Source organism: Cebus imitator, unplaced genomic scaffold (assembly GCF_001604975.1).
Source record: "Cebus imitator isolate Cc_AM_T3 unplaced genomic scaffold, Cebus_imitator-1.0 Scaffold3, whole genome shotgun sequence".
Classification (NCBI taxonomy): Eukaryota; Metazoa; Chordata; class Mammalia; order Primates; family Cebidae; genus Cebus; species Cebus imitator.
The window spans coordinates 4,411,970-4,434,591 of NW_016107318.1; the positions used below are offsets into that span (position 1 = coordinate 4,411,970).

Sequence of the window (22,622 nt, forward strand, 5' to 3'; positions counted from 1 at the left end):
AGAACAAAGAACTATTATTTAAGCCATATTAAACTTTGGTGCATTAGCACTTAGAAACGCATGCAATAATGACTCACTAATTCAGAATGGTTAAGGAAATGCAGCATGGAACATGGAAAACAATGAATTATAGAATATGGGGTGGGTTATATTTTACAGGAGGAATTCATTCCTTAAAACATAATTCAAACCCTGCCTAATTCAAAGCTATTTTCTCATCATAGGAAAAACTGTAAAGATGGCTTGAAATACAACTACTGTGCTGTATTTCTTTTTGCAAGCATACTTTTAAACCACAATAATTATAATAAAATCTATGTTTAAGTATGCTTTTAAAACACAAAATATTACTAGTAAACCATTTTGTATCAGTATTACCTCCTTCCCAAACATCAAAAATATTTCCTATTTTATTATAATTTTTTTTAGAGACTGAGTGTCACTCTGCTTCTCAGGCTAAAGTACAATAGCCCAATCGTAACTCACTGCAGCCTGAAATGCCTAGGCTTAAGGGATTCTCCTGCCTCAGCCTCCTGACTAGCTAGGATTACATGCACACACCATCATTCCTGGCTAATTCTTAATTTTTTTTTTTTTTTTTTTTTGAGATGGGGATCTCGCTATGTTCTCCAGACTGGTAAACTCTTGGCCTCAAGCAACCCTCCTGCCTCAGCCTCCCAAGTACTGGGATTACAGGCAGACATGAGCTACCACATCCAGCCTGTTTTCTATTTTAACACAGATGACAGCGTGGCTTAGGAATGTATAAACGATTGCAATTTTAGAGCCAGGTTGTCAGAAGTTTTTCATTTTAAAAATAAAAGTGCTCCTACTTTAATACTGCTATTTTATTTTCTCAGCATTAATTCTAATATTTCCAGCATGCTTGCTACTAAATTAACAAAAATGTCAGCAGATCTTCTTTTCAGTATTTATCATATTTAATGGCTACTTGGATGGCAATGTTACAGAATAGAAAAAAGATTTAAAATTTAAGCAAAGTAAAAAACAACACCACATCCAAATTACTTGCAGAAATGCCCATGCATATAAACAATAGTATGGTTCATGGGCTATTAACAGATAACAGTTAATATTTCTGGTTACCAGCTGAGGCATCAGGATCAATGTGGCAACAGAGAAACAGAGTTTATAATTCAACATGTGGCAACAGAGAAACGGTTTATAATTCAGCAGGCCCAACAGCTTTGAAACTAAGTGATTCTTTAATGAACTTTTAAAAATTTTTGCCCAGCCTAGGCAACAAAGTGAGACACAAACTCTCTAAAAAATTAAAAAATTAGCCAGGCACAGTAGCATGTGCCTGCAGTCCTAGCTATTAGGAGGCTGAGACTGGGGAGTTGCTTGAGCCCAGGAGTTTGAGGCTCCAGAGAGCTATGACTGTGGCAATGCATTGAAGCCTAGGAGACAAAGCAAGACCTTGTCTCTAAAAACCAAAAAACCCAAAATGAAAACCTGGGATTTGTATTCAATTTAATATGAAATGCTATTTTACACTATTTTAAATTCATAAAAATCTACTTAAGTTTTGCTTAACACCAAACATAGTGTATTTTTAACTCCTTTATTGAAGTACAATTTACAAATCAAAAAATTCACCCCCTTTAAATGTGCAACATGTTTAAGTTTTAAATGTACAGAGCTGTGCAATGGTCACCATATCCAATGTTAGAACAATACTATATGCTTTTCAAAATCTATGTTATTAACTTTATCTACCAAAAGTAACCCCAAATAATTCATAATACTGATAACTCAAAAGTTTCTTGGATTTGCTATGAAAAAAAAAAAAAAGGAGAATAGACATCATTTATTTTGAATAAATATATTGTTATCTACAAAGAAAAATGCTGGAAGAATAATGCTAGGCCAGGCACGGTGGCTCATGCCTGTAATCCAGCACTTTGGGATTCGGAGGCTGAGGCTGAGGATCATGAGGTCAGGAGTTCAAGACCAGCCTGGTCAACATGGTGAAACCCCATCTTTACTAAAAAAACAAAAATTAGCTCCACATGGTGGTGCATGCCTATAATCCTAGCTACTCAAGAGGTTGAGGCAGGAGAATTGCTTGAACCTGGGAGGTGGAGGCTGCAGTAACTGAGATCACGCCACTGCACTCCAGCCTGGGTGACAGAGCAAGACTTTGTCTCGGAAAAGAAAAAAAAAATCATGCTGAAAGGATTTAAACAGCCCCCCTATAATCTCATCCCTAATGTTAAATTGGCAAACTACTCTTCCATAAATAGTACAAATGTATAATTAAGTAGAGTCTTTGTTTAAATTTTGAATTCCAAGTTAGTAAAATAAATTTTGCTGAGGTTCTTCTAAAGTAAATAAAATCTGACACATGAGCCTTCCAATACTAAAATGATTTGCAAGTGAGTGTAAAACCAGCTATGAACACTTGATGGCAAATCCCTACTTGCAAAATACTCAGCCTCAGCAATATTTCCAAATAAGCTAATTGATATTAGCCTCTTTTTCCAAAAGATTCTATGTTTTCCTAAATTTCCAGTTAACATTTTATTATGATATACAAAAAAGTATCACATAATCTCTCTCAGTCTTTTCTTCTTTAGAGACAGGATCTCACTCTGTCACCCAGGCTGGAGTGCATAGGCACAATCACAGCTCACTACAGCCTTGAACTTCTGAGCTCAAGTGAACCTCCTGCCTCAGCCTCCTGAGGAACTAGGACTACATGTGTGAGCTATTGTACTCGACCCCATGGTCTCTTTATAATCAAGATGAAAAAAATGTAAAAACAGAATAAGCTAAATTCATAGTTGTTGAACAAAATGTTCTTTAACAGCTTTATGAGATATCATTGACATACAAAACTGCATATATTTAAGGTGTATGATTGTTTTGTTATATGTATACAGTGTGAAATGATCACCACAATTGAGCTAATTAACATATCTACCACTTCTACATAGTGACTGTGTGTGTATATGTGTGTATGGTAAGATTTAAGATCTAGCCTTTTAGCAGACTTCAAACATGCAACACAGTATTATTAACTACTGTCACTATGCTATACATTAGATCTTCAGAATTTACTCATCTTGAATAACTGAAGATTACGAAGTATCTTAATAATTATTATTTGTGACCTAAGGAAATTTAACAGTGTCACGCTTCAGGTCTCTGACTCTAACTCTATCCATTTTAACAATTTTTATTAATGATTTCAATGACAGCACTGATTACCAACTATACAAAACTGACCAAACTAGAGAAGGATACAAAGCTGAGAGGAATAATTAATACATTAGATATCAAATAAAAATCTAAAACTATTCAACAATTCAGAATGATGACTCGGAACTAACAATTTAGTAAGAATAATAAATATAGCACCTATACCCTTGGGTCCAAAAAAACAACTGCACAGGAATAAATGAGGGAAGATGTGGTTTAACAGTATGAAAGCAACGATAACAAAGAACTTAGAAATTTTAGTTAACCATAAGTTCAACAAAAGCTAATGTAAACCTTAGACTCTATTATTATAATGTCCAGAATTTTTTTTTTTTTTTTTTTGGAGTCTCACTGTGTCGCCCATGTTGGAGCGCAATGGCGTGATCTTGGCTCACTGCAGTCTCTGCCTCCTGGGTTCAAGTGATTCTCCTGTCTCACTCTCCCAAGTGGCTGGGATTACAGGCACCTGCCACCATGCCCACCTAATTTTTATATTTTTAGTAGAGATAGGGTTTCATCATGTTGGCCAGGCTGGTCTTGAACTCCTGAACTCAGGTGATGCACCTACCTCAGGCTCCCAAAGTGTTGGGATTACAGGCGGGAGCCACCACGCCTGGCCTAATGTCCAGGGTGTATAGTTCAACATGGCAGGCAAATTACCTTCTACTTCAAGAAGGTACTTCTCCTTCTCCCCAAAGGCCCATTGAAAAGGACAGAAAAAAAATTTTTTTAATGGAGTAAAGTATAGCATCACTGGAAAAGATGAATAGGATATCAGTGGACCAGAAATTTTAAAGAACGTCTTGAAATTGGCAAATATAGGATCAGAAAGGTAGAACAAAAAGAACAACAACAAACAACAGCTTAAGATTCTAGAGGTAAAATGATGGTCTTCCTGAAAGTGGCCTTAGAGAAGTTCCAAATTCTGAGCCAATAAGCATAGTTACCCTGTTCTTAGAACTTTTATTTAATCTTCAAAATCAGTCTATAAAATTGGTACCCCATATGTCAACTTTTCAGAAGAGGAAGCCAAGGCTTAGACAGGTTTTATAATCACACAGATAAATGGAAATGCCAGAAGTTGAACCCAGTTAGTCTGAATCCGGAGTCCATACTTTTAGTTCTTATACAGATGTGGGGTAGACCATCAGAGTAACTCGTTAGCGCTATACTAAGTTAGGTCCTCTACCTCACACACCTTGCCTCTTTTGTTCTTAGATTAAACCTTGACAATTTCTTCCTACAAAATGTGTGAAATCTGCTTAGAAAAACTGAGAGAGGAAGAAACACGCATAAGTTAACTGTAGATCCCCACATGGGTATAGAGGAATAAAAATTTAAAAAGTAAAAAAGATCTACACAAAAGTATACCACTACCAGAAATAAAAGTCTTACTCTGGCAGCTGTGGAATTTCCAGGCTGCCTGCTCTAAGCCGACCTTTCCTACAGGGAATTTTGGGAATAAACATACTCTGTCCACAAAAAGTTCACAGTTAATTAACCCTCCCGTTCAAAGAAGACGTCTGTCTTTTAAGTGGTAAGACAATACAGCATGGTGTTTAAGAGAATGGACTTTGCGACTGGGCACAGTGGCTCATACCTGCAATCCTAGCACTATGGGAGGCCAAGACAGGTGGATCCTTTCAGCCCTGGAGTTTGAGACCAGCCTGGGCAACATGGCGAAATCTCATCTCTACCCAAAATAAAAATTAGCCAGGCATGGTGGCACGTGCCTGTGGTCCCAGCTACTCAGGAAGCTTAGGTGAGAGGACAGCTTGAGCCCAGGAGGTGGAGGTTGCAGTGAATCAAGATTGCACTACTGCACCCCAGCCTAGGCAACACAGCCAGACCCTCTCTCAGAAAAAAAAATAATAAACGGGCCAGGCGCAGTGATTTGTGCCTGTAATCCCTACACTTTGGGAGGCCGGGACGGGCAGATCACCTGAGGTCAGGAGTTGGAGACCAGCCTGGCCAATGTGGTGAAACTCTGTCCCTAATAAAAATACAAAAATTAGCCAGGTGTGGTGATAGGCACCCGTAATCACAGCTACTTGGGAGGCTGCGGCAGGAGAATCACTTGAACCTGGGAGGCGGAGACTGCAGTGAGCTGAGATGGCACCACTGCACTCCAGCCTGGGCGACAATAGTGAAACTTCATCTCAAAAACAATAAAAAGGAAAGAAAGGAAGGAAGGAAGAGGGGAAAGGAAAGGAAGAGGGGAGGGGAAAGGAAAGGGGAAAGGGGAAAGGAGAAAGGGGAAAGGAGAAGGGGAAAGGGGAAAGGAAGGACTATAAAGCTAGCTTGACTGGGTCCAAATCCGGGTTCCTCCACTTAATAGCTGTGTAACCCTGGGGAAGTTATTAACACCTCTGTACCTCACTTTCCCCATCTGAAAAATAGGGATGATAGTTTTATATATATACATATGCGCTAAAAGTTGTTGTGGGGATTAAGGTACTTTTCTTTTTTGTTGTTGATTTTTGTTTTTTTGAGATGGAGTTTCACTCTTGTCGCCCAGGCTGGAGTGCAATGGCATGGTCTTGGCTCACTGCAACCTCTGCCTCCTGGGTCCAAGAGATTTTCCTGCCTCAGCCTCCTGAGTAGCTAAGATTATAGGCACCCACCACCATGCCCAGATAATTTTTGTATTTTTGGAAGAGACAGGGTTTTACCATGTTGGCCAGGCTGCTCTCAAACTCCTGACCTCAGGTGATCCACCCGCCTCAGCCTCCCAAAGTGCTGGGATTACAGGTGTGAGCCACACCTGGCAGAGATAATTTTCATTCAGAATGTAACAGTATCTGACCCAGAGAAGACACAAGGATGCTAAGTGCTTAACAAAGGGCCTGGTACATGGTAAAAAACAATAGTAGATACTAGTTACCAGTTATTAGTAGCTACTACTGACTAGCTCCCCCTAGCTGTTACAGACAGGGGAGAAATGAAATTAGGTGATGGCTAAGAAGTCTTTCCTGGCTCAGCATGCTGGCTAACAACTGCAATTCCAGCATTTTGGGAGACCAATGTGGGAGGACTGCTTGAGCCCAAGAGTTCAAGACCAGCCTGTAAAGCTCGAGACAAGCCTTGTATAGAGAGACCTCATCTCTAGAGAAAAAATTTTTTTGACAGTAAGTCTTGTGTTGTCATCAGGCTGGAGTGCAGTGGCACAATCTTGGCCCACTGCAATCTCTACCTCATGGGTTCAGGCAATTCTCCTGCCTCAGCCTTCCGAGTAGCTGGGACTACAGGTGCATGCCACCACACCCAGCTAATTTTTGTATATATAATTTTTGTGTATGTATGTATGTATGTGTGTGTGTGTGTGTGTGTGTGTATATATATATATATATATATAAATATATATATATACACACACATATATATATATATATATTTTTTTTTTTTTAGTAGAGATGGGGTTTCACCATGTTGGCCAGGATGGTCTCGATCTCTTGACCTTATGATCCACCCACCTCGGCCTCCTAAAGTGCTGGGATTACAGGCGTGAGCCACCATGCCCAGCCAGAAAACTTTTTTAAAAATTAGCAGGGTGGGGCCGGGCGCGGTGGCTCAAGCCTGTAATCCCAGCACTTTGGGAGGCCGAGGTGGGTGGATCACGAGGTCAAGAGATCGAGACCATCCTGGTCAACATGGTGAAACCCTGTCTCTACTAAAAATACAAAAAATTAGCTGGGCATGGTGGCACGTGCCTGTAATCCCAACGACTCAGGAGGCTGGGGCAGGAGAATTGCCTGAACCCGGGAGACGGAGGTTGCGGTGAGCCGAGATCACGCCATTGCACTCCAGCCTTGGTAACAAGAGCGAAACTCCGTCTCAAAAAAAAAAAAAATTAGCAGGGTGTGGTGGCACCCACCTATAGTCCTAGCTACTTGGGAGGCTGACGTGAGAGGATGGCTTGAGCCCAGGAAGCAGAGGTTGCAGTGAGCTGAGTCACACTACTGCACTCTGGCCTGGGGGACACAGCATGACTGTTGCCAAAAAAAAAAAAAAAAAAAAAAAATGAAGGTCATCAAATTAGACAAAGCAGATTCAAAACAACGAAGAATTCACTAACATCAGATCAATACTTGGTTTAAATTCGCCCCTGGGCCTCTGAAGGCATCTGTTAGACTATCTTGATTTATGACTGTTAACTTTAAGTTGCCTTTCAATAATATAAGTTAAATGAATACAATTGTTTTAGATTTAAAGAATGAGAGTTAACTGACTTCTAGGCAATTTTTGTCAACGTTAAGTAACAGTTATAACAGAGCCGCTCCCTGAATCTTGGCCATACATTCAGCTCTTTCGATCCAGAAGTTCAAAAATGCAAACTTGCAATATCAAAACAATTCCCTACAACAAACAAAATATAACAGCTTCATGTCAACTGGAATCTCCAGGGCAACAGGGGGCCAACGAACTGGCAGGCTACAGGGAAAAGCACATCAGCCTGGTAGGCAGTGACAGCACAGGTTAAAACATGAGTGGGGTCAGGAACTTATTCCCAACCTAAGCTAACTAAATGCATGGACTGATTTATGGGTCCCACCCTAACCATTTAGAGTTCAAGATTAACAATAGTTGCCTCAGAAACAGCTTGAAGACTCCAGAAACTAAGCCACATGCCCAGAGGTCTTCTTGTCCAAAAGCAACAAGAATCTAAAGCAGACCTCTGAGACTGTACCCAAGGAATCTTTTTAACCTGAAGGAATGAGACAGACCCAGCCAACCTCTACAGAAGGCTATAGAAAAAATGTGCCAAGGCATGCCAAACAGAACCAAATCTGTGATACATATTACAAGACTAAAAGAACAAAAACTACGCATCCACGAGATCCTTATCATGAGGCTAAAAGAAACTGCTGAAGATTAGACAGCACAGACAAAGCCTCCATTCCTAGAGTAAGACATTAAAAGTCTCAGGATCCTCTTCTTCTTTCCGATTTATATTTATAATTTTTTCCTACTTACTTTTCTCTGTGGTGTTCCTTGCCACTTAACCACTTTTCTAACTTTTCTGGTTGTTCCATTCTCATTCTACATTTGAGGTTTTAAAAAAGTTCCTTTTCTGTGTTCTTTCTCCGACTTACTATCATAAATGACATTCTAACTAAAGTTACACAAGAAACTGTAGAAAAAATTAATATAAGGCTTTGACAAATTATATTTGTTGATATGAATACTGCCTACTTTTTTTCTAGACTAATCTCCTAGGTATGTCAAAACATTATGCCTATGCTAAGAGCAGAGAAGCTACTAAAACACACTCATCTAATAATGTTTGGTGGCAAGAATAGGATGACAAAGCAGAGACCAGAGAGTTCATATAACCTTATGACATATACACAGCAATTCATAATTCTAATACAAACAAAATCTTTTACCTAAATTCAAAATGCATAGAGATATAAATATCTCAAAATGCAGCTGCATTCAGTACTAATGTGGAAAAAGTTAAAACTCCTTAGCTTTTTTTTAAAATTGGAAAATGATTCTCTTCATACTAGAAAGACTTAAATTATTTTTGACAAAAAAAAAAAAAAAAAAAAAAAAAAAAAAANAAAAAAAAAAAAAAAAAAAAAAAAAAAACCCAAACATATAATTTGGTCTTCTTCTTTCTTTGGGGGCATTTATAGAAGCTGAATAAGCAACTTTAATCATTCCTTTCTTCCAAGACTTCATTCAAGAACTTTACCTTGGCCAGGCACAGTGGCTCACACCTGTAATTCCAGCACTTTGGGAGCACTTAAGGCCAGGAGGTTGAGACCAGCCTGGCCAACATGGTGAAACCTTGCCTCTACTAAAAATACAAAAATTAGCTGGGTACGGTGGCACATGCCTGTAATCCCAACTACTCGGGAGGCTGAGGCAGGAGAATTGCATGAACTCAGGAGGCAGAGGTTGCGGTGAGTCGAGATCACACCACTGCACCCAGGACTGGGTGACAGAGTGAGTGAAACTCTGTCTTGAAAAGAAAAAAAAAAAAAGAAGCTCACCCTGTCTCCACAAAAAAAATTTTAATTAGCCAGGCATGGTGGCACGTGTCTATAGTCCCAGCTACTTGGGAGGCAGAGGTAGGTCAATCACTTGAGCTCAAGGGGCCAAGGCTGCAGTGCACTGCGATCGTGTCACTGCACTCCCACCTGGGATACACACAACCTGTCTCAAAAAAATAAAAAATAAACAACTTTTTAAAACTCTTTTTTCTTTAAAGCAGGAAACAAAGGTAATGGCCCATAATGATGTATGTATTGACTACTTACATCAACAGATAGCCTGTGATTAAAGTGGGGCCCAAGACCTTTAATTCTTTAAAATATTTTCAGTAATATTACATGCACATTTCTGAAGTGGTGAGTCTCTGTCCCATTTGTATATTTTTGTTTATTCTTTTCTCCCTCCAACACTCTAGATTTTTTTTCACCCACAATATATTTTAAAATGTCACCGTCCTACCTATGATAAGTACTTGAATTTATATCCTAAGGGCATTAGTTCATTTAAAAATTAAAACTGAAATAAAAAAAGAAATATGATAGAATTTTTTTCTCTTGGCTATTTTTTAAGTAACCTATTAATACATAAGACAGACACGCAAATAATTTCAAGAATATAAAAGGAAAGCAAACATTTCATAAAAAACATATAAAATATCCATCTTACTAATATCATCAGCAAGGGAATTAGGATCAGATGCCCCAAGGGTAGCTTCAAACTCCTCTTGGAGACGATAGGCCCTCTGCAGCAGAGCTTCAAGTTTATGGATAAATTCAGTACTAATAATATCCTACGAGGAGAGAAAAAGCACATATAACAAATTAAATTCTAATGTTAAGATTCTAAATGTTTTTCCACTTTTAAATAAAAGGCAAAGAAAATGAATAATGTGAAAAACTACTCATAGATGGTGGAAAGAGTACAGCAGCAGCAGTCAAGAGGCCTGAGTTCTAGCTGTGTCTTTGGCAAAATTACCTTAGTTCTTAGTGATTCCGTTTCTTTACCTATAAAATTAAGGAGTTAGACTAGATCGGCAGTTCTCAAATAAGGTCCCTGAACTAGCAGCTTCATTATCACCCAAGAAATTGGTAGAAATGCAAATTCTTAGGATCCACCCCAGTCCTAGTCAATGAAAAATCCGTGGGGTGGGGCTTCCAAATCCGTGTTTTAACAAGTCCTCTAGGTCATTCTTATGCATTCTTAAGTTTGAGAATCACTAGCTTAACTAAATGATCAATAAGGGTCCAGCTCAATACCTCTGTGATTTTTATGAACATAATAACAATTAATCCCAAAGCACAAATCAAACTTTAAAAAACTCCAAGCCAGACAAGGTAGAATGTGCCTGCAGTCCCAACTGCTTGGGAGATTGGGGCAGAAGAATTGCTTGAGCTGAGGCAGGAGTTCTGGGGTACAGTGCACTATGATTTGTTCCTATGAACCACTGTACTACAGTCTCGGCAACATAGCAAGACCCCATTTCTTTAAAAAAAATCCTTTAGAAGCCAATCTGCTTATTTTGCATATCCTGGAAAAATTAATAAACTTGATGAATGGTAAATCTGGCATTTACCAACTAACTGAATAGAAAAAGACCAATAAGAAATACCCCATACAGTCCCAAGGAAGAAGACAAAAATAGTTCTATCAAATGCCATACAAAGCAAATACACTGAATCAACATTAAAAAATACCCTGGGCCAGGTACACCCTGGCTCATGCCTATAATCCCAGCACTCTGGGAGGTCAAAGTGGAAGGATCACCTGAGGCCTGGAGTTCAAGACCAGCCTGGGCAATACAGTGAGATGCCATCTTTACAAAAAATTTAAAAATTAGCCAGGCATGGTGGTGCATACCCATAGTCCTAACTACTCAAGAGGATAAGGTAGGAGGATCGCTTGAGCCCAAGAGTTCAAGACTCAGCTTGGGCAACATAGTAAGACTCCATCTCTATAAAAAAAAAAAAAAAAGTTAAATTCTTCTAATATTATGAAGACCACTCAAATAAATCACCCTTACATCTACATTTTCTTCAGCAATGGCATCTCCTGCACCCATCTTAATGGAACCACAGGCATCATCTTCAGCCTGTCTATTGCGAAAGGTTAGAGCTTGTTCCCATCGACGCAATGCCTCTTCAAACAATTCCATACCTAAAAATTAAGAACAGAACAATTTTAAGCGAGCGATACCAATGCCAATATAAAATTATATAGGGTTTGAAATACTTTCATACATTATCACCAATAGCACAGTCTAATTTTTGACACTAAAGAATCGCACATCATTTCATGGTAGAATCTTAATTTCCGAATATATTCTCAACCTATGGTTCCAGTTAACCAAAAATCAGGGACAAAATGGCCAATATGTTTTCATTTCTTTAAAAATACAACACAAATGTATATGTGGCTCAGAATTTTTCTAAAATAATATCATGAATTCATCAAAAGTTTGAGTAACAGTTATTTTTTATAGTCGCACAACTATGTTTCAAAATATCTCTGTAAGTTAAAAGGAAAACTAACAGGTAGAAGAAACCAGTTTACAAAAAACTACTGTTTTATAAATTCTCAGAAGAAGAAAGTAAAGCTGAAGATGGCCAGGTGAGGTGGCTCACACCTATAGTACCAGCACTTTGGGAGGCCGAGATAGGTAGATTACCTGAGGTCAGGAGATCGAGACCAGTCTGGCCAACATGGTGAAACCCCATCTCTACTAAAAATTTAAAAATCAGCCAGGTGTGGTGATATGCGCCTGTAATCATGGCTACTCGGGAGGCTAAGTCAGGAGAACTGACTTGATCCCAGGAGGCAGAGGTTGCAATAAGCCAAGACCATGCCACTGCACTCCAACCTGGGCAACAGAGCAAGACACTGTCTCAAAAAAAAAAAAAAGTAAAGCTGAAGAAAAGATAATAATATAGAAGTCTAAAATAAAGTCTTTTTCACCTTTTGTTCCCTAAAGGGTGTCCTGAACCACTATGATCCCAACAGACTGATTTGGATAAATTGATGGGCCAGAGTTAAAAATCTGCAAGATACTGAATGAACCTATCAAAAGTTAGTTATAGTCCAAGTAGGAATTTCATGTCCTTGCTGAGAGAAAGCTTTGTGGGAAAACAAATGAACATGTGCTTCTTTTTCTACAAATAAAAATTTTTTTAAAAAATGCTTAGAAAAATAATTAGGCACTTCAAACAAAACAAAAATAGTTTAAAACTTCACTTTTAAAGTATTTTTAAAATGTTAAATATTAAAGAAAATGATATGTAAAAGCTGCTTAAGAATCTGGATAAGTCATTCTCATGATGTTTTAAAAATATGGTAGCTAAAAAATACCTCTCAAGTCATTTCTTCAGTTACCACACTGTAGAACCTACAATCCTAAAAGAATAAAATTTTTCTTATTTCTTATTATTTTGAGAGAGAATCTCACTCTGTTGCCCAGGCTGGAGTACAGTGGCACCATCTCAGCTCACTGCAACCTCCTGCCTCAGCCTCCTGAGTAGCTGTGACTACAGGCATGTACCACCATGCCCACCTAATTTTTGTATTTTTAGTAGAGACAGGTTTTCACCATGTTTGGCCACGCTGGTCTCGAACTCCTGACCTCAGGTGATCCACTCACCTTTGCCTCCCAAAGTGCTGGGATTACAGGCATGAGCCACCAGGCCCAGCCTCTTTTATTTTTTTTTTTTAAATATATTTCTGTATTTGTAGAGATGAGGTTTCACTATGTTACCCAGGCTAGTCTCAAATTCCTGGGCTCAAGCAATCCTCCCACCAGCGCCTCCCTAAGTTCTGGGATTACAGGTGAGCCACCATATCTGGCCTAAAATTTCTGAAAATGATATGTAGGCCTTTCCTTCTTGTTCGATTTTCTGTAGCAAAGAATAGTTTTTGAATCTTCTCCTAAAACATTTATGAACACAAAAACCAATCATATCACTATCTACTCTCCTTTCTCCAAGTTACACAACTCTAATTCCTTCATCCTTTTCTTACACTATCCCTTCTAAACATTTATTATTTTGGCTGAACATATGAACACAGGAAGAATTTTTTTTTTTTTTTTTTTTTAGTTTTTTTGGTTTCTTTCTTTAGAGATAGGGGTATTATAACGTTGCCCAGGTTGGTCTTGTACTCCTGGGCTCAAGTGATTCTCCCACTTTAGCCTCTCAAGTAGCTGGAACTACAAGCATGTGCCTCCACACTTGGCTTCAGGAAGAACTATTTTACAGCACAGTTGTATAATACAAAGATAAAAGCTGTCTCCTCAAGAAGTACTATGTCCCACCTCACTATAGAATACAGCCCAGGCTACCAAATATCATCAGTTTTGTAACAGCAAGTCAAACATACGTCACCAATCTTTTTTTTTTTTTTTTGAGACGGAGTTTCGCTCTTGTTACCCAGGCTGGAGTGCAATGGCGCGATCTCCGCTCACCGCAACCTCTGCCTCCTGGGTTCAGGCAATTCTCCTGTCTCAGCCTCCTGAGTGGCTGAGATTACAGGCATGCGCCACCATGCCCAGCTAATTTTTTGTAGTTTTAGTAGAGACGGGGTTTCACCATGTTGACCAGGATGGTCTCGATCTCTTGACCTTGTGATCCACCCGCCTCGGCCTCCCAAAGTGCTGGGATTATAGGCGTGAGCCACCACGCCCGGCCTGTCACCAATCTTTTTTTTAATGTCATCAATTTTATAAAGAGAATTGAAACAGATGGGTGATGATACCAGGTGATCCACAGGGCTCCTACCAATCTTAATCCTATAACACAAAGATCCCCTGTGGTGTCTCTAGTTTTGCTCTATTTCACTTGAATTTGAATTTTTAATATTCTAGGTTTTTGTTTGTTTTTTGTTTTGCTTTGTTTTTTTGTTTTTTGTTTTTTGTTTTTTTAAGAAAAAGGGCCGCTTTGCAGATGCCGCTGCTGCTGGGACCCTGTACTATCAGCCATGCTCAACCCCATCGTGTTCCTCGACATTGCCATCGATGGTGTGCCCTTGGGCTGCATCTCCTTCAAGGTGTTTGCAGACAAAGTTCCAAAGACAGCAGAAAACTTTCTTGCTCTGAGCACTGGAGAGAAAGGATTTGGTGTTAAGGGTTCCTGCTTTCACAGAATTATTCCAGGGTTTATGTGTCAGGGGGGTGACTTCACATGCCATAATGGCACTGGTGGCAAGTCCACCTACGGGAAGAAATTTGATGACGAGAACTCATTCTAAAGCATACAGGTCCTGGCATCTTGTCCATGGCAAATGCTGGACCCAACACAAATGGTTCCAGTTTTTCATCTGCACTGCCAAGACTGAGTGGCTGGATGGCAAGCTTGTGGTCTTTGGCAAGGTGAAAGAAGGCATGAATATTGAGGAGGCCATGGAGTGTGTTGGGTCCAGGAATAGCAAGACCAGTAAGAAGATCACCATTGCAGACTGTGGGCATCTCATTAATAAGTTTAACTTGTGTTTTATCTTAACCACCAGACCATTCCTTCTGTAGCTCAGGAGAGCATCCCTCCACCCCATTTACTCATAGTATCATAGAATCTTTGTGCTATCGATGCAGTTCCCTTTGCGTTCCGTTTTCCTTGTTCCCTTCCATGCCTAGCTAGATTGCAGAGTTAAGTTTATGATTATGAAAGAAAAACTAAATAACAAAAAAAAAAGAAAAGAAAAGAAAAAGCTTGCTCTGTCACCCAGGCTGGAGTGCAGTAGCACAATTAGCTCACTATAACTCCTAGGCTCAAGTGATCCTCCTGCCTTAGCCTCCCAAGTAGCTAAGACTACAGGTACATGCCACCATACCCAGCCATGAACTTGCAATATTAACAGAAGCTGTGAGTATAAGTTTACTAGACATAATCTAGAAACATAGTGAATTTGACTTTCTGGAGACCTTTGGAATAGGTGGCAAAGGAACTACTCTTGCTTCTTTCCTCATAGGAGTACCCGCTGTGATGGTACCGGAGATGATATAGTCTAACTATCTAGAGAGTGGGAATGCATTCCGAGACACTCAGTCCTTCTTTACTAAGTCATCAGTCCCTTTACTGCTCACTGCCCAGGGCTACATCAGGTTTACTGGTTTTGTTTTTTATTTAGTATGCATTTCCATGAAAAGGAAGACAGCCTGAAACAGAATAGAGAACAGGGGAAACCATTTGAATCCTCTGATTCAACAACAGGTGCGTTTGGTTCTTCTCCAGGGCTTCAGTGTGGCTCTGTAGACATGTTCATGGTCAAGTCAAGAGAAATACTGAGAGGTGAAACACAGAACACCTTCCTTCTATTTAAATTTTTTTTTCTAGACATAACAATACACATGATAGCTAGATAAAACAGATTTAGTTAAGTGAATTCTGATAGATTTGTTACATAAGAGTCAACAGATTAGTTTAAGATAGTGTAGCAGGCTGAATAATGGTCACCCAAAGACATTAGATCCTAATTCCTAGAAGCTGTAAACTTATAAATAAAGGTAACATCTTACATCTTTGTAGATGTAATTAAGAATCCCAATACAGGGACATTATCCTAATTTATCTGCTGGGCCCTAAATCTAACCAAAAGTGTCCTTGTAAGACAGAGGTGGCTGGGCGCAGTGGCTTACACCCATAATCCAAGCACTTTATGAGGCTGAGGTGGGCAAATCACCTGAGCTTAGGAGGTTAAAACCAGACTGGCTACCAAGGTGAAACCATGTCTCTATTAAAAATACAAAAAATTAGCTGGGCGTGGTGGTACACACCTGTAAGCCCAACCACTTGGGAGGCTGAGGCTTGAGAATTGCTTGAACTCAGAGGTGGAGGCTGCAGTGAGCCGATGTTGCACCACTGCATTCCAGCCTGGGTGACAGAGTAAGACTCTGTCTCAAAAAAAGAGGCGGGGTGGGGATATAGGGAGAGATTTGATACACACAGAGGAGAATGTGACATGAAGACAAAGGTAGAGACTGGAATGATGTGGACACAAGCCAAACAATGCTGGAAGCCCACCAAAAGCTTCAAGAGGTCAGGAACAGATTCTCCCCTAAGCCTGAGAGAGAACATGGCTCTACTGACATCTTCATTTCAATCCGGTGATAATGAACTTCTGGTCTCCAAAACTCTGAGTGAATAAATTTCTGTTGTTTTAATTTTGTTGTATTAGTTTAAACTAATACAGTGTATGATGTTATGAAGATTAAATTCAACGGATGGAAGAATATTTAAAATTATATAGTTCCTTCTCTTAGAACAATTCACTGTTTTTAAATTTCAACTTACCACTGCCCATGGTGGCTAAGGCCTTAATCCCAATACTTTAGGAGGCAGAGGTGGGCAGACTGCTTGAGCTCAGGAGTTCAAGACCAAACTGGCAACACGACAAAACCCCACTTCTACAAAAATTTTTTTTTTAATTGGCCGGGCATGGTGGCTTATGCCTGTAATCCAAGCACTTTGGAGGCCAAGGCGGGTGGATCACCTGAGGTCAGGAATTCAAGACCAGCCTGACCAACATGGTGAAACCCCATCTTGAAAAAAGATAAAGAAAAAAAAAAATTAGCTGGGCATGGTGGCTTGCACCTGTGGTCCCAGCCATTCAGGAGGCTAAGGTGGGAGGATCACTTGGGCCCAGGAGGTTGAGGGTGCAATGAGCAGCGATCGCAGTGATACTCCAGCCTGGGCGACAGAGCAAGACCCTGTCTGTCTCAATAAATAAAAAACAAAAACAAAACAAATTAAATGTGAGCACAATATCTTAAAATATTATCATCTTATTCCTACCCATTAAGTATAAGTTCTCTGGAGTAGTCACAGGGATATTAACAAGTTTAATATCATCTTCATCTGCTTTGTCCCAGGAATTAGAATTGCCACAAGCGCAGCTATGACAAGAATTGACACTCTGGACCTAAAATTAAGATGGACAGAAGTTACTTCAAATCTCTCTCATTATAGTATGCTATGATCTTTTATATTTACAGATTATTTATATAAATCATATTAGTTAAGACAATCCATGTAATTTCCACATGAAGAAATACTGCTGATGATATTCAATCAAATTTAGAAGTCATATGACTCTATTCTAAGCCTCTTTGCTCAAAAATATACAAGTAGAATATTTTGAATGTAAATCACTTATTTCCATCAGAAATCAGGCAGTTATGTTTATATCATTTATTGTTTTAAGCATTTACTTATAAATTTTATCTATACCTACTTTGATTTCAGGTAGCTAGCTTATTTTTCTTTTAGAATGTTTTACAATGCTGACTCTCTGCTAAATGATACCTAAAATAAAAAAGCCACTATCGCCAGGCTTGGTGGCTCATGCCTATAATCCCAGCACTCTGGGAGGCTGAGGTGGTTGAATCACCTCAGGTCGGGAGTTTGAGACCAGCCTGACCAACATGGAGAAATCCTGTCTCTACTAAAAATACAAAATTAGCTGGGCATGCTGGCATATGCCTGTAATCCCAGCTACTTGAAAGGCTGAGGCAGGAGAATCACTTGAACTTGGGAGGTGGAGGTTGCAGGGAGCCAAGATCGGGCCATTGCACTCCAGCCTGGACAGTAAGAGCGAAACTCCATCTCAAAAAAAAAGCCACCATCATCTTTGTAAATGCCCTTTCCTAGCAAGGTCCACTGAACAAATCATTTCAATCATGTCTATGCAGATGACACTCAAACTCCTAACTCCAATTCTATCCTAATTCCAGTTCACTTTTGAGAAATCTAAACCAACATTTTCATTTGCCTTTTCGGCAACTCCATTTGGCTCTTTGGCTGGCATCGCAAACTAACTATAGACACTTTCAACATAACAACATCTGGGTCAACAACAGACCGCATATACAACAGTGGATCCTACCATAAGATTACAAAATTGTATTTTTACTGTACTTTTTCCATGTTCAGATATGTTTAAATACACAAATACCATCATGTTCCAATTGCCTACAGTATTCAGTACAGTCGCATGTGGTACAGGTTTGTAGCCTAGGAACAACAGGTTACAACATATAGCATACAGATTATGATGCTTCTGAAATAAAGAGTAAATTATTCACCTAACTAATTAGGGTCATATTTGAATAGTCTATTGTAATCAGTATGACAATACTGGCAACTACGCTAAATTTATATTTTTGTTAAATTGTAAATTTAATAAAATACAGGCACTTTCTTTTCTGTACACAGTATGGTATTCATACGATGAAATCATCTAATGACACATTTCTCAGAATGTAGCAAATGCAGCACCATCATTAAGCAACTCATGATTGTATGTCAAAAAAGGGGCTTAGCATCTCTCGCAACAAAACCTCTTCTTCCTCCCAAGCTCACTAACAGTGTTTCCATTCCCATAATTTCTCAAACTATAAAACAGGATGTCATCTTCAAAGTCTCTTCCCACACTTCTCATATTCAGTCACCAAATTTTGTGGACTCTGTCCCCTCCTTTCCACTTCTGACATCATGATCCCAATTTCAACACTTATTATCTACTGCCTAAGAGACAGAAAATCAAAGCAGTTAACAGCCCTGGCAGAGGAATGGCTAGTTCAGTTAGGCAAGTACAGTACAGTGATTCTAAAGACTTGTTACACCATTATCATGAAATTTAACTTATCTAGTTCTAGTCAACAAGGGCTTCAACTTTCAATTGAGGAAATTCACAGTAGGCACTTCTCAGACATTGAGGAAGTCCACATAACAGAAAAGCCACATTCTGGCCAGGCACAGTGGCTCACGCCTGTAATCCCATCACTTTGGAAGGCCGAAGCGGCAGATCACTTGAGGTCAGGAGTTTGAGACCAGCTTGGCCAACATGGTGAAATATTGTCTCTACTAACAATACAAAAATTAGCCAGGTGTGGTGGCACATGCCTGTAATCTCAGCTACTTGGGAGGCTGAGGCAGGAGAATCACTTGAACCAAGGAGGTGGAGGTTGCAGTGGGCCAAGATCACACCACTGCAGTCCAGCCTGGGCAACAGAGTGAGACTCAATCTCAAAAAAGAAAAAAAAAAGAGAAAAGAAAAGAAAGAAAAAAGAATAGGTATATTCCAGCAATACACTGCCAAAAAGACAAAAAAAAAAAAAAAAAAAAATAAGCATATTCTTCATTATGCTGCTCAGTTTCACAGAGGAATTGAAAGTCTGCAGGCCTTTGATCTAGCTGTTTCTATCCTAGAAGAGTCTTTAAAAATGTATTACATTTTTAGGCATTACAGAATAGGGCAGCTATATATTACAATGAAATATAGAAGCAAGGTACAGAACAGAATATGGTGTTCTATAAACCATGAAGAAAAAAATGAAAACAGCCCAGGTGCGGTGGCTCACGTCTGTTAATACCAGCACTTTGGGAAGCCAAGGTGGGTGGATCATGAGGTCAGGAGTTCGAGACCAGCCTGGCCAACGTGGTGAAACCTCTCTACTAAAAATATAACAATTAGCCAGGTGCGGTGGCACATGTCTGTAATTCCAGCTACTTGGGAACCTGAGGCAGGAGAATCGCTTGAACCTGGGAGGTGGTGGTTGCAGTGAGCAGAGATTGTGCCACTGAGCTCCAGTCTGGGCAAGAGAAAAAGACTCCCTCTCAAAAAAAAAAAAAAGAAATTGTTAATGTTGTTTAGTCTCCAGGGAGGGGAATTGAGTGGATCAGGAACACATTTATTTTTATTTTATTTTATTTTATTTTATTTTATTTTACGAGACAAGGTTTCACTGTGTTGCCCAGGCTGTCTTCAAACTCCTGGACTGAAGCGATCTTGCCTCAGTCTTCTGAATAGCTGAGACTATAGGCAACACTATAGCACCCAGCTCTCATTGTATATTCTTTTGCCTGTTCTGCATTCAATAACAGGTAGATATTCTACCTATTTTTTAAATTAATGTTTAAATCACATTAGATTTAAACAAATAGTAACTTCATTCCTCACTTGTCAATCAGCATTAATTTTAATGCTCAAAAAAGCCAGGCATGGTGGCTCACGCCTGTAATCCAAGCACTCTGGGAGGCCGAGGTGGGTGGATCACCTGAGGACAGGAGTTCGAGACCAGCCTGACCAACATGGTGAAACCCGTCTTTAAAAAAAATAATAATAATTAATGCTCAAAAAAAAGAAGGGCAGTCTCCTGCTTGTCAGTCAATACTGTATTAATGATCCAAAGGAGGTAAAGAACCTCACACTTGTCTTCACCAAGCCAAATACTTTCACCTAAGTAGGGTCATCAAGTGATTATGGTGACCCAGCACAAAGTCTGGCTATATCATCCAGCTTCTTGCAGAACAGCTAATTTTTTTTTAATTAATAACTTTTTAATTTCAATTTTTGATTTCTGTGGATATGTAATAGGTGTATATATGGGTTATATAAAACATTTTGATATATACAATGTATAAAGACCACATCAGGATAAATGGGGTATCCATCACCTTTATCTTTAAGCGTGTGTCCCTTCTTTGTGTTATAAACAATCCAGTTACACTTTTTAAATTATTTTTTAATCTATAATAAATTATGTCAAATGTAGTCACCCTATTGTGCTATCAAATACTAGATCTTATTTATTCTATCTGCATATATTTTTGTACCCATTAACCATTCCACTTCCCCTCCACCGCCACTTGCCTTTCCCAGCCTCTGGTAACTATTCTTGTACTTCCTAGCTCCATGAGTTCAATTGTTTTAATTTTTAGCTCCCACAAATAAGTGAAGACAAGAACATCTAATTTTGAAGTAATTCTTCCACATCAACACTATTTTCACAGGTCCCCATGTGACCAGATCACTTATTCAAAGAAATCTAGAACCAAATTGACTTAATAGTCAGTAGATACTTTACTTGCCTGATGAAAGCAGATTCAATCAGATGATTTCTTAAGACTCTTTCCATACTAAGAACTATAAGTATATGACACTTAAACTAACAGATCACAAAAGATATGTAAACAACAATTTTAAAAAGTAGTATTTTTTCTGTACTTACGGAGGCCAAACTCTGTGCAGAACCTGAGTATTTACTGAAAAGTCCTCCATTAGCATAGTTACAAGATTGAGATCCTTTGTCTTTGGTAGAACTTAAAGATAATGTCAAATTCTGTCTGCTACTGGAACAACTTGAACCTATCAAGTAAACATACTAATATTAAAAGTATCAAATCCAATGATAAGTTTCAGGTAAAAATTTCAGAGTTTATATATTCATTCAGAAAGCTTCTAATTTTAAAACACAGATCATTCGATTGTGTAAATTATTAAATGTACACCATTATTAAAATCTACACCTTTATATAATCTTTTTTTAACACTGCTAAAATCTGCTTCTGAAATGAAGAGTAGAATATTCACCTAATTAATTAGAGTGGTATTTGAATGATCTATTGCAATCAGTATAAAAATACTGGCAACTATGTTAAATTTACGATTTTGGTAAACTATAAATTTAACAAAATACAGGCATTTCCTTTTCTGAATTACATCTAAAGCTTACCCATATCTCATTGCATTATAATTAGTTATACTTCTGTCTCTTCTACCCAACTATCCATTCTTCTAAGGCAGACATTATATCTTAGTTTTTTTGGGTTTCCTTTTTCTTTTTTTGCGAAAATATCTCACTCTGTCACCCTGGCTGCAGTGCAGTGGTGCAATCATGGCTCACTGCAGCATTGACCTCCTGGGTCAAGCGATCCTCCCACTTCAGTCACCGAAGGAGCTGGGACCACAACAGACATGTTGCCACCACACCTAGCTAATTTTTTATTTTTATTTTTGTAGAGATGTGGTCCCACTATGTTGCCCAGGCTGTTTAAACCCCTGGGCTCAAGCCAGCCTCCTGCTTTGGCCTCCCAAAGTGCTGGGATTACAGGAATGAGCCACCATGCCCGGCCTTATAGTTTTTCTTAATGCAGCAGTTCCTATATTGAAATTCCAGCATGTACAAATTATATGACCGTGGGCAAGTCACTTAACTTTTGCATATCTCAGTTTTCTTTATGTAGAAAATAGAAATAACAAGGCTATCATCCAAATTCACAGGATTGCTGTAAGGTTAAATAAAGTACTGAATATATGGCACTTAGCTGAGACATAATAGAATCTCAGCAAGTGACAGCAATCATTACTGTCGGAATGTTCACTGCACTTGGTACAAAATACTCACTCATTAATTGTATACTGGACAGATGAATCACAAAAGCATACCACATACTCACTAAATAATAAAAAAGTAAGAAACTCAGTATGCTCAAGAAATTATTTTTACTGATACCATATCGTTAACAAAAATTAAAGATCCTTTAAAAGACAGCAATTTACTTCTTGAATTCTACATAATAAGGAAATAGGGATACGCAAAATAAAAAAAGAAACCACAGGCCGGGCGCGGTGGCTCA

General features: G+C 38.9%; 1 protein-coding gene and 1 pseudogene across 1 annotated transcript in view; one reads left to right on the top strand and one right to left on the bottom strand.

Annotated features, from left to right (window-relative positions):
- MIGA1 (mitoguardin 1) overlaps positions 1-22,622 on the bottom strand; it is a 76,826-nt gene that overhangs the window by 42,728 nt on the left and 11,476 nt on the right. The window contains exons 4-7 of the mRNA XM_037739255.1: positions 21,215-21,351; positions 16,998-17,124; positions 11,246-11,379; positions 9,892-10,015 (exon numbers count right to left, since the gene is read on the bottom strand). Of these exons, the coding sequence (XP_037595183.1) occupies positions 9,892-10,015; positions 11,246-11,379; positions 16,998-17,124; positions 21,215-21,351 (522 nt within the window). The remainder of the gene's footprint in view (positions 1-9,891; positions 10,016-11,245; positions 11,380-16,997; positions 17,125-21,214; positions 21,352-22,622) is intronic.
- On the top strand, positions 14,188-14,890 carry LOC108306355 (annotated as a pseudogene).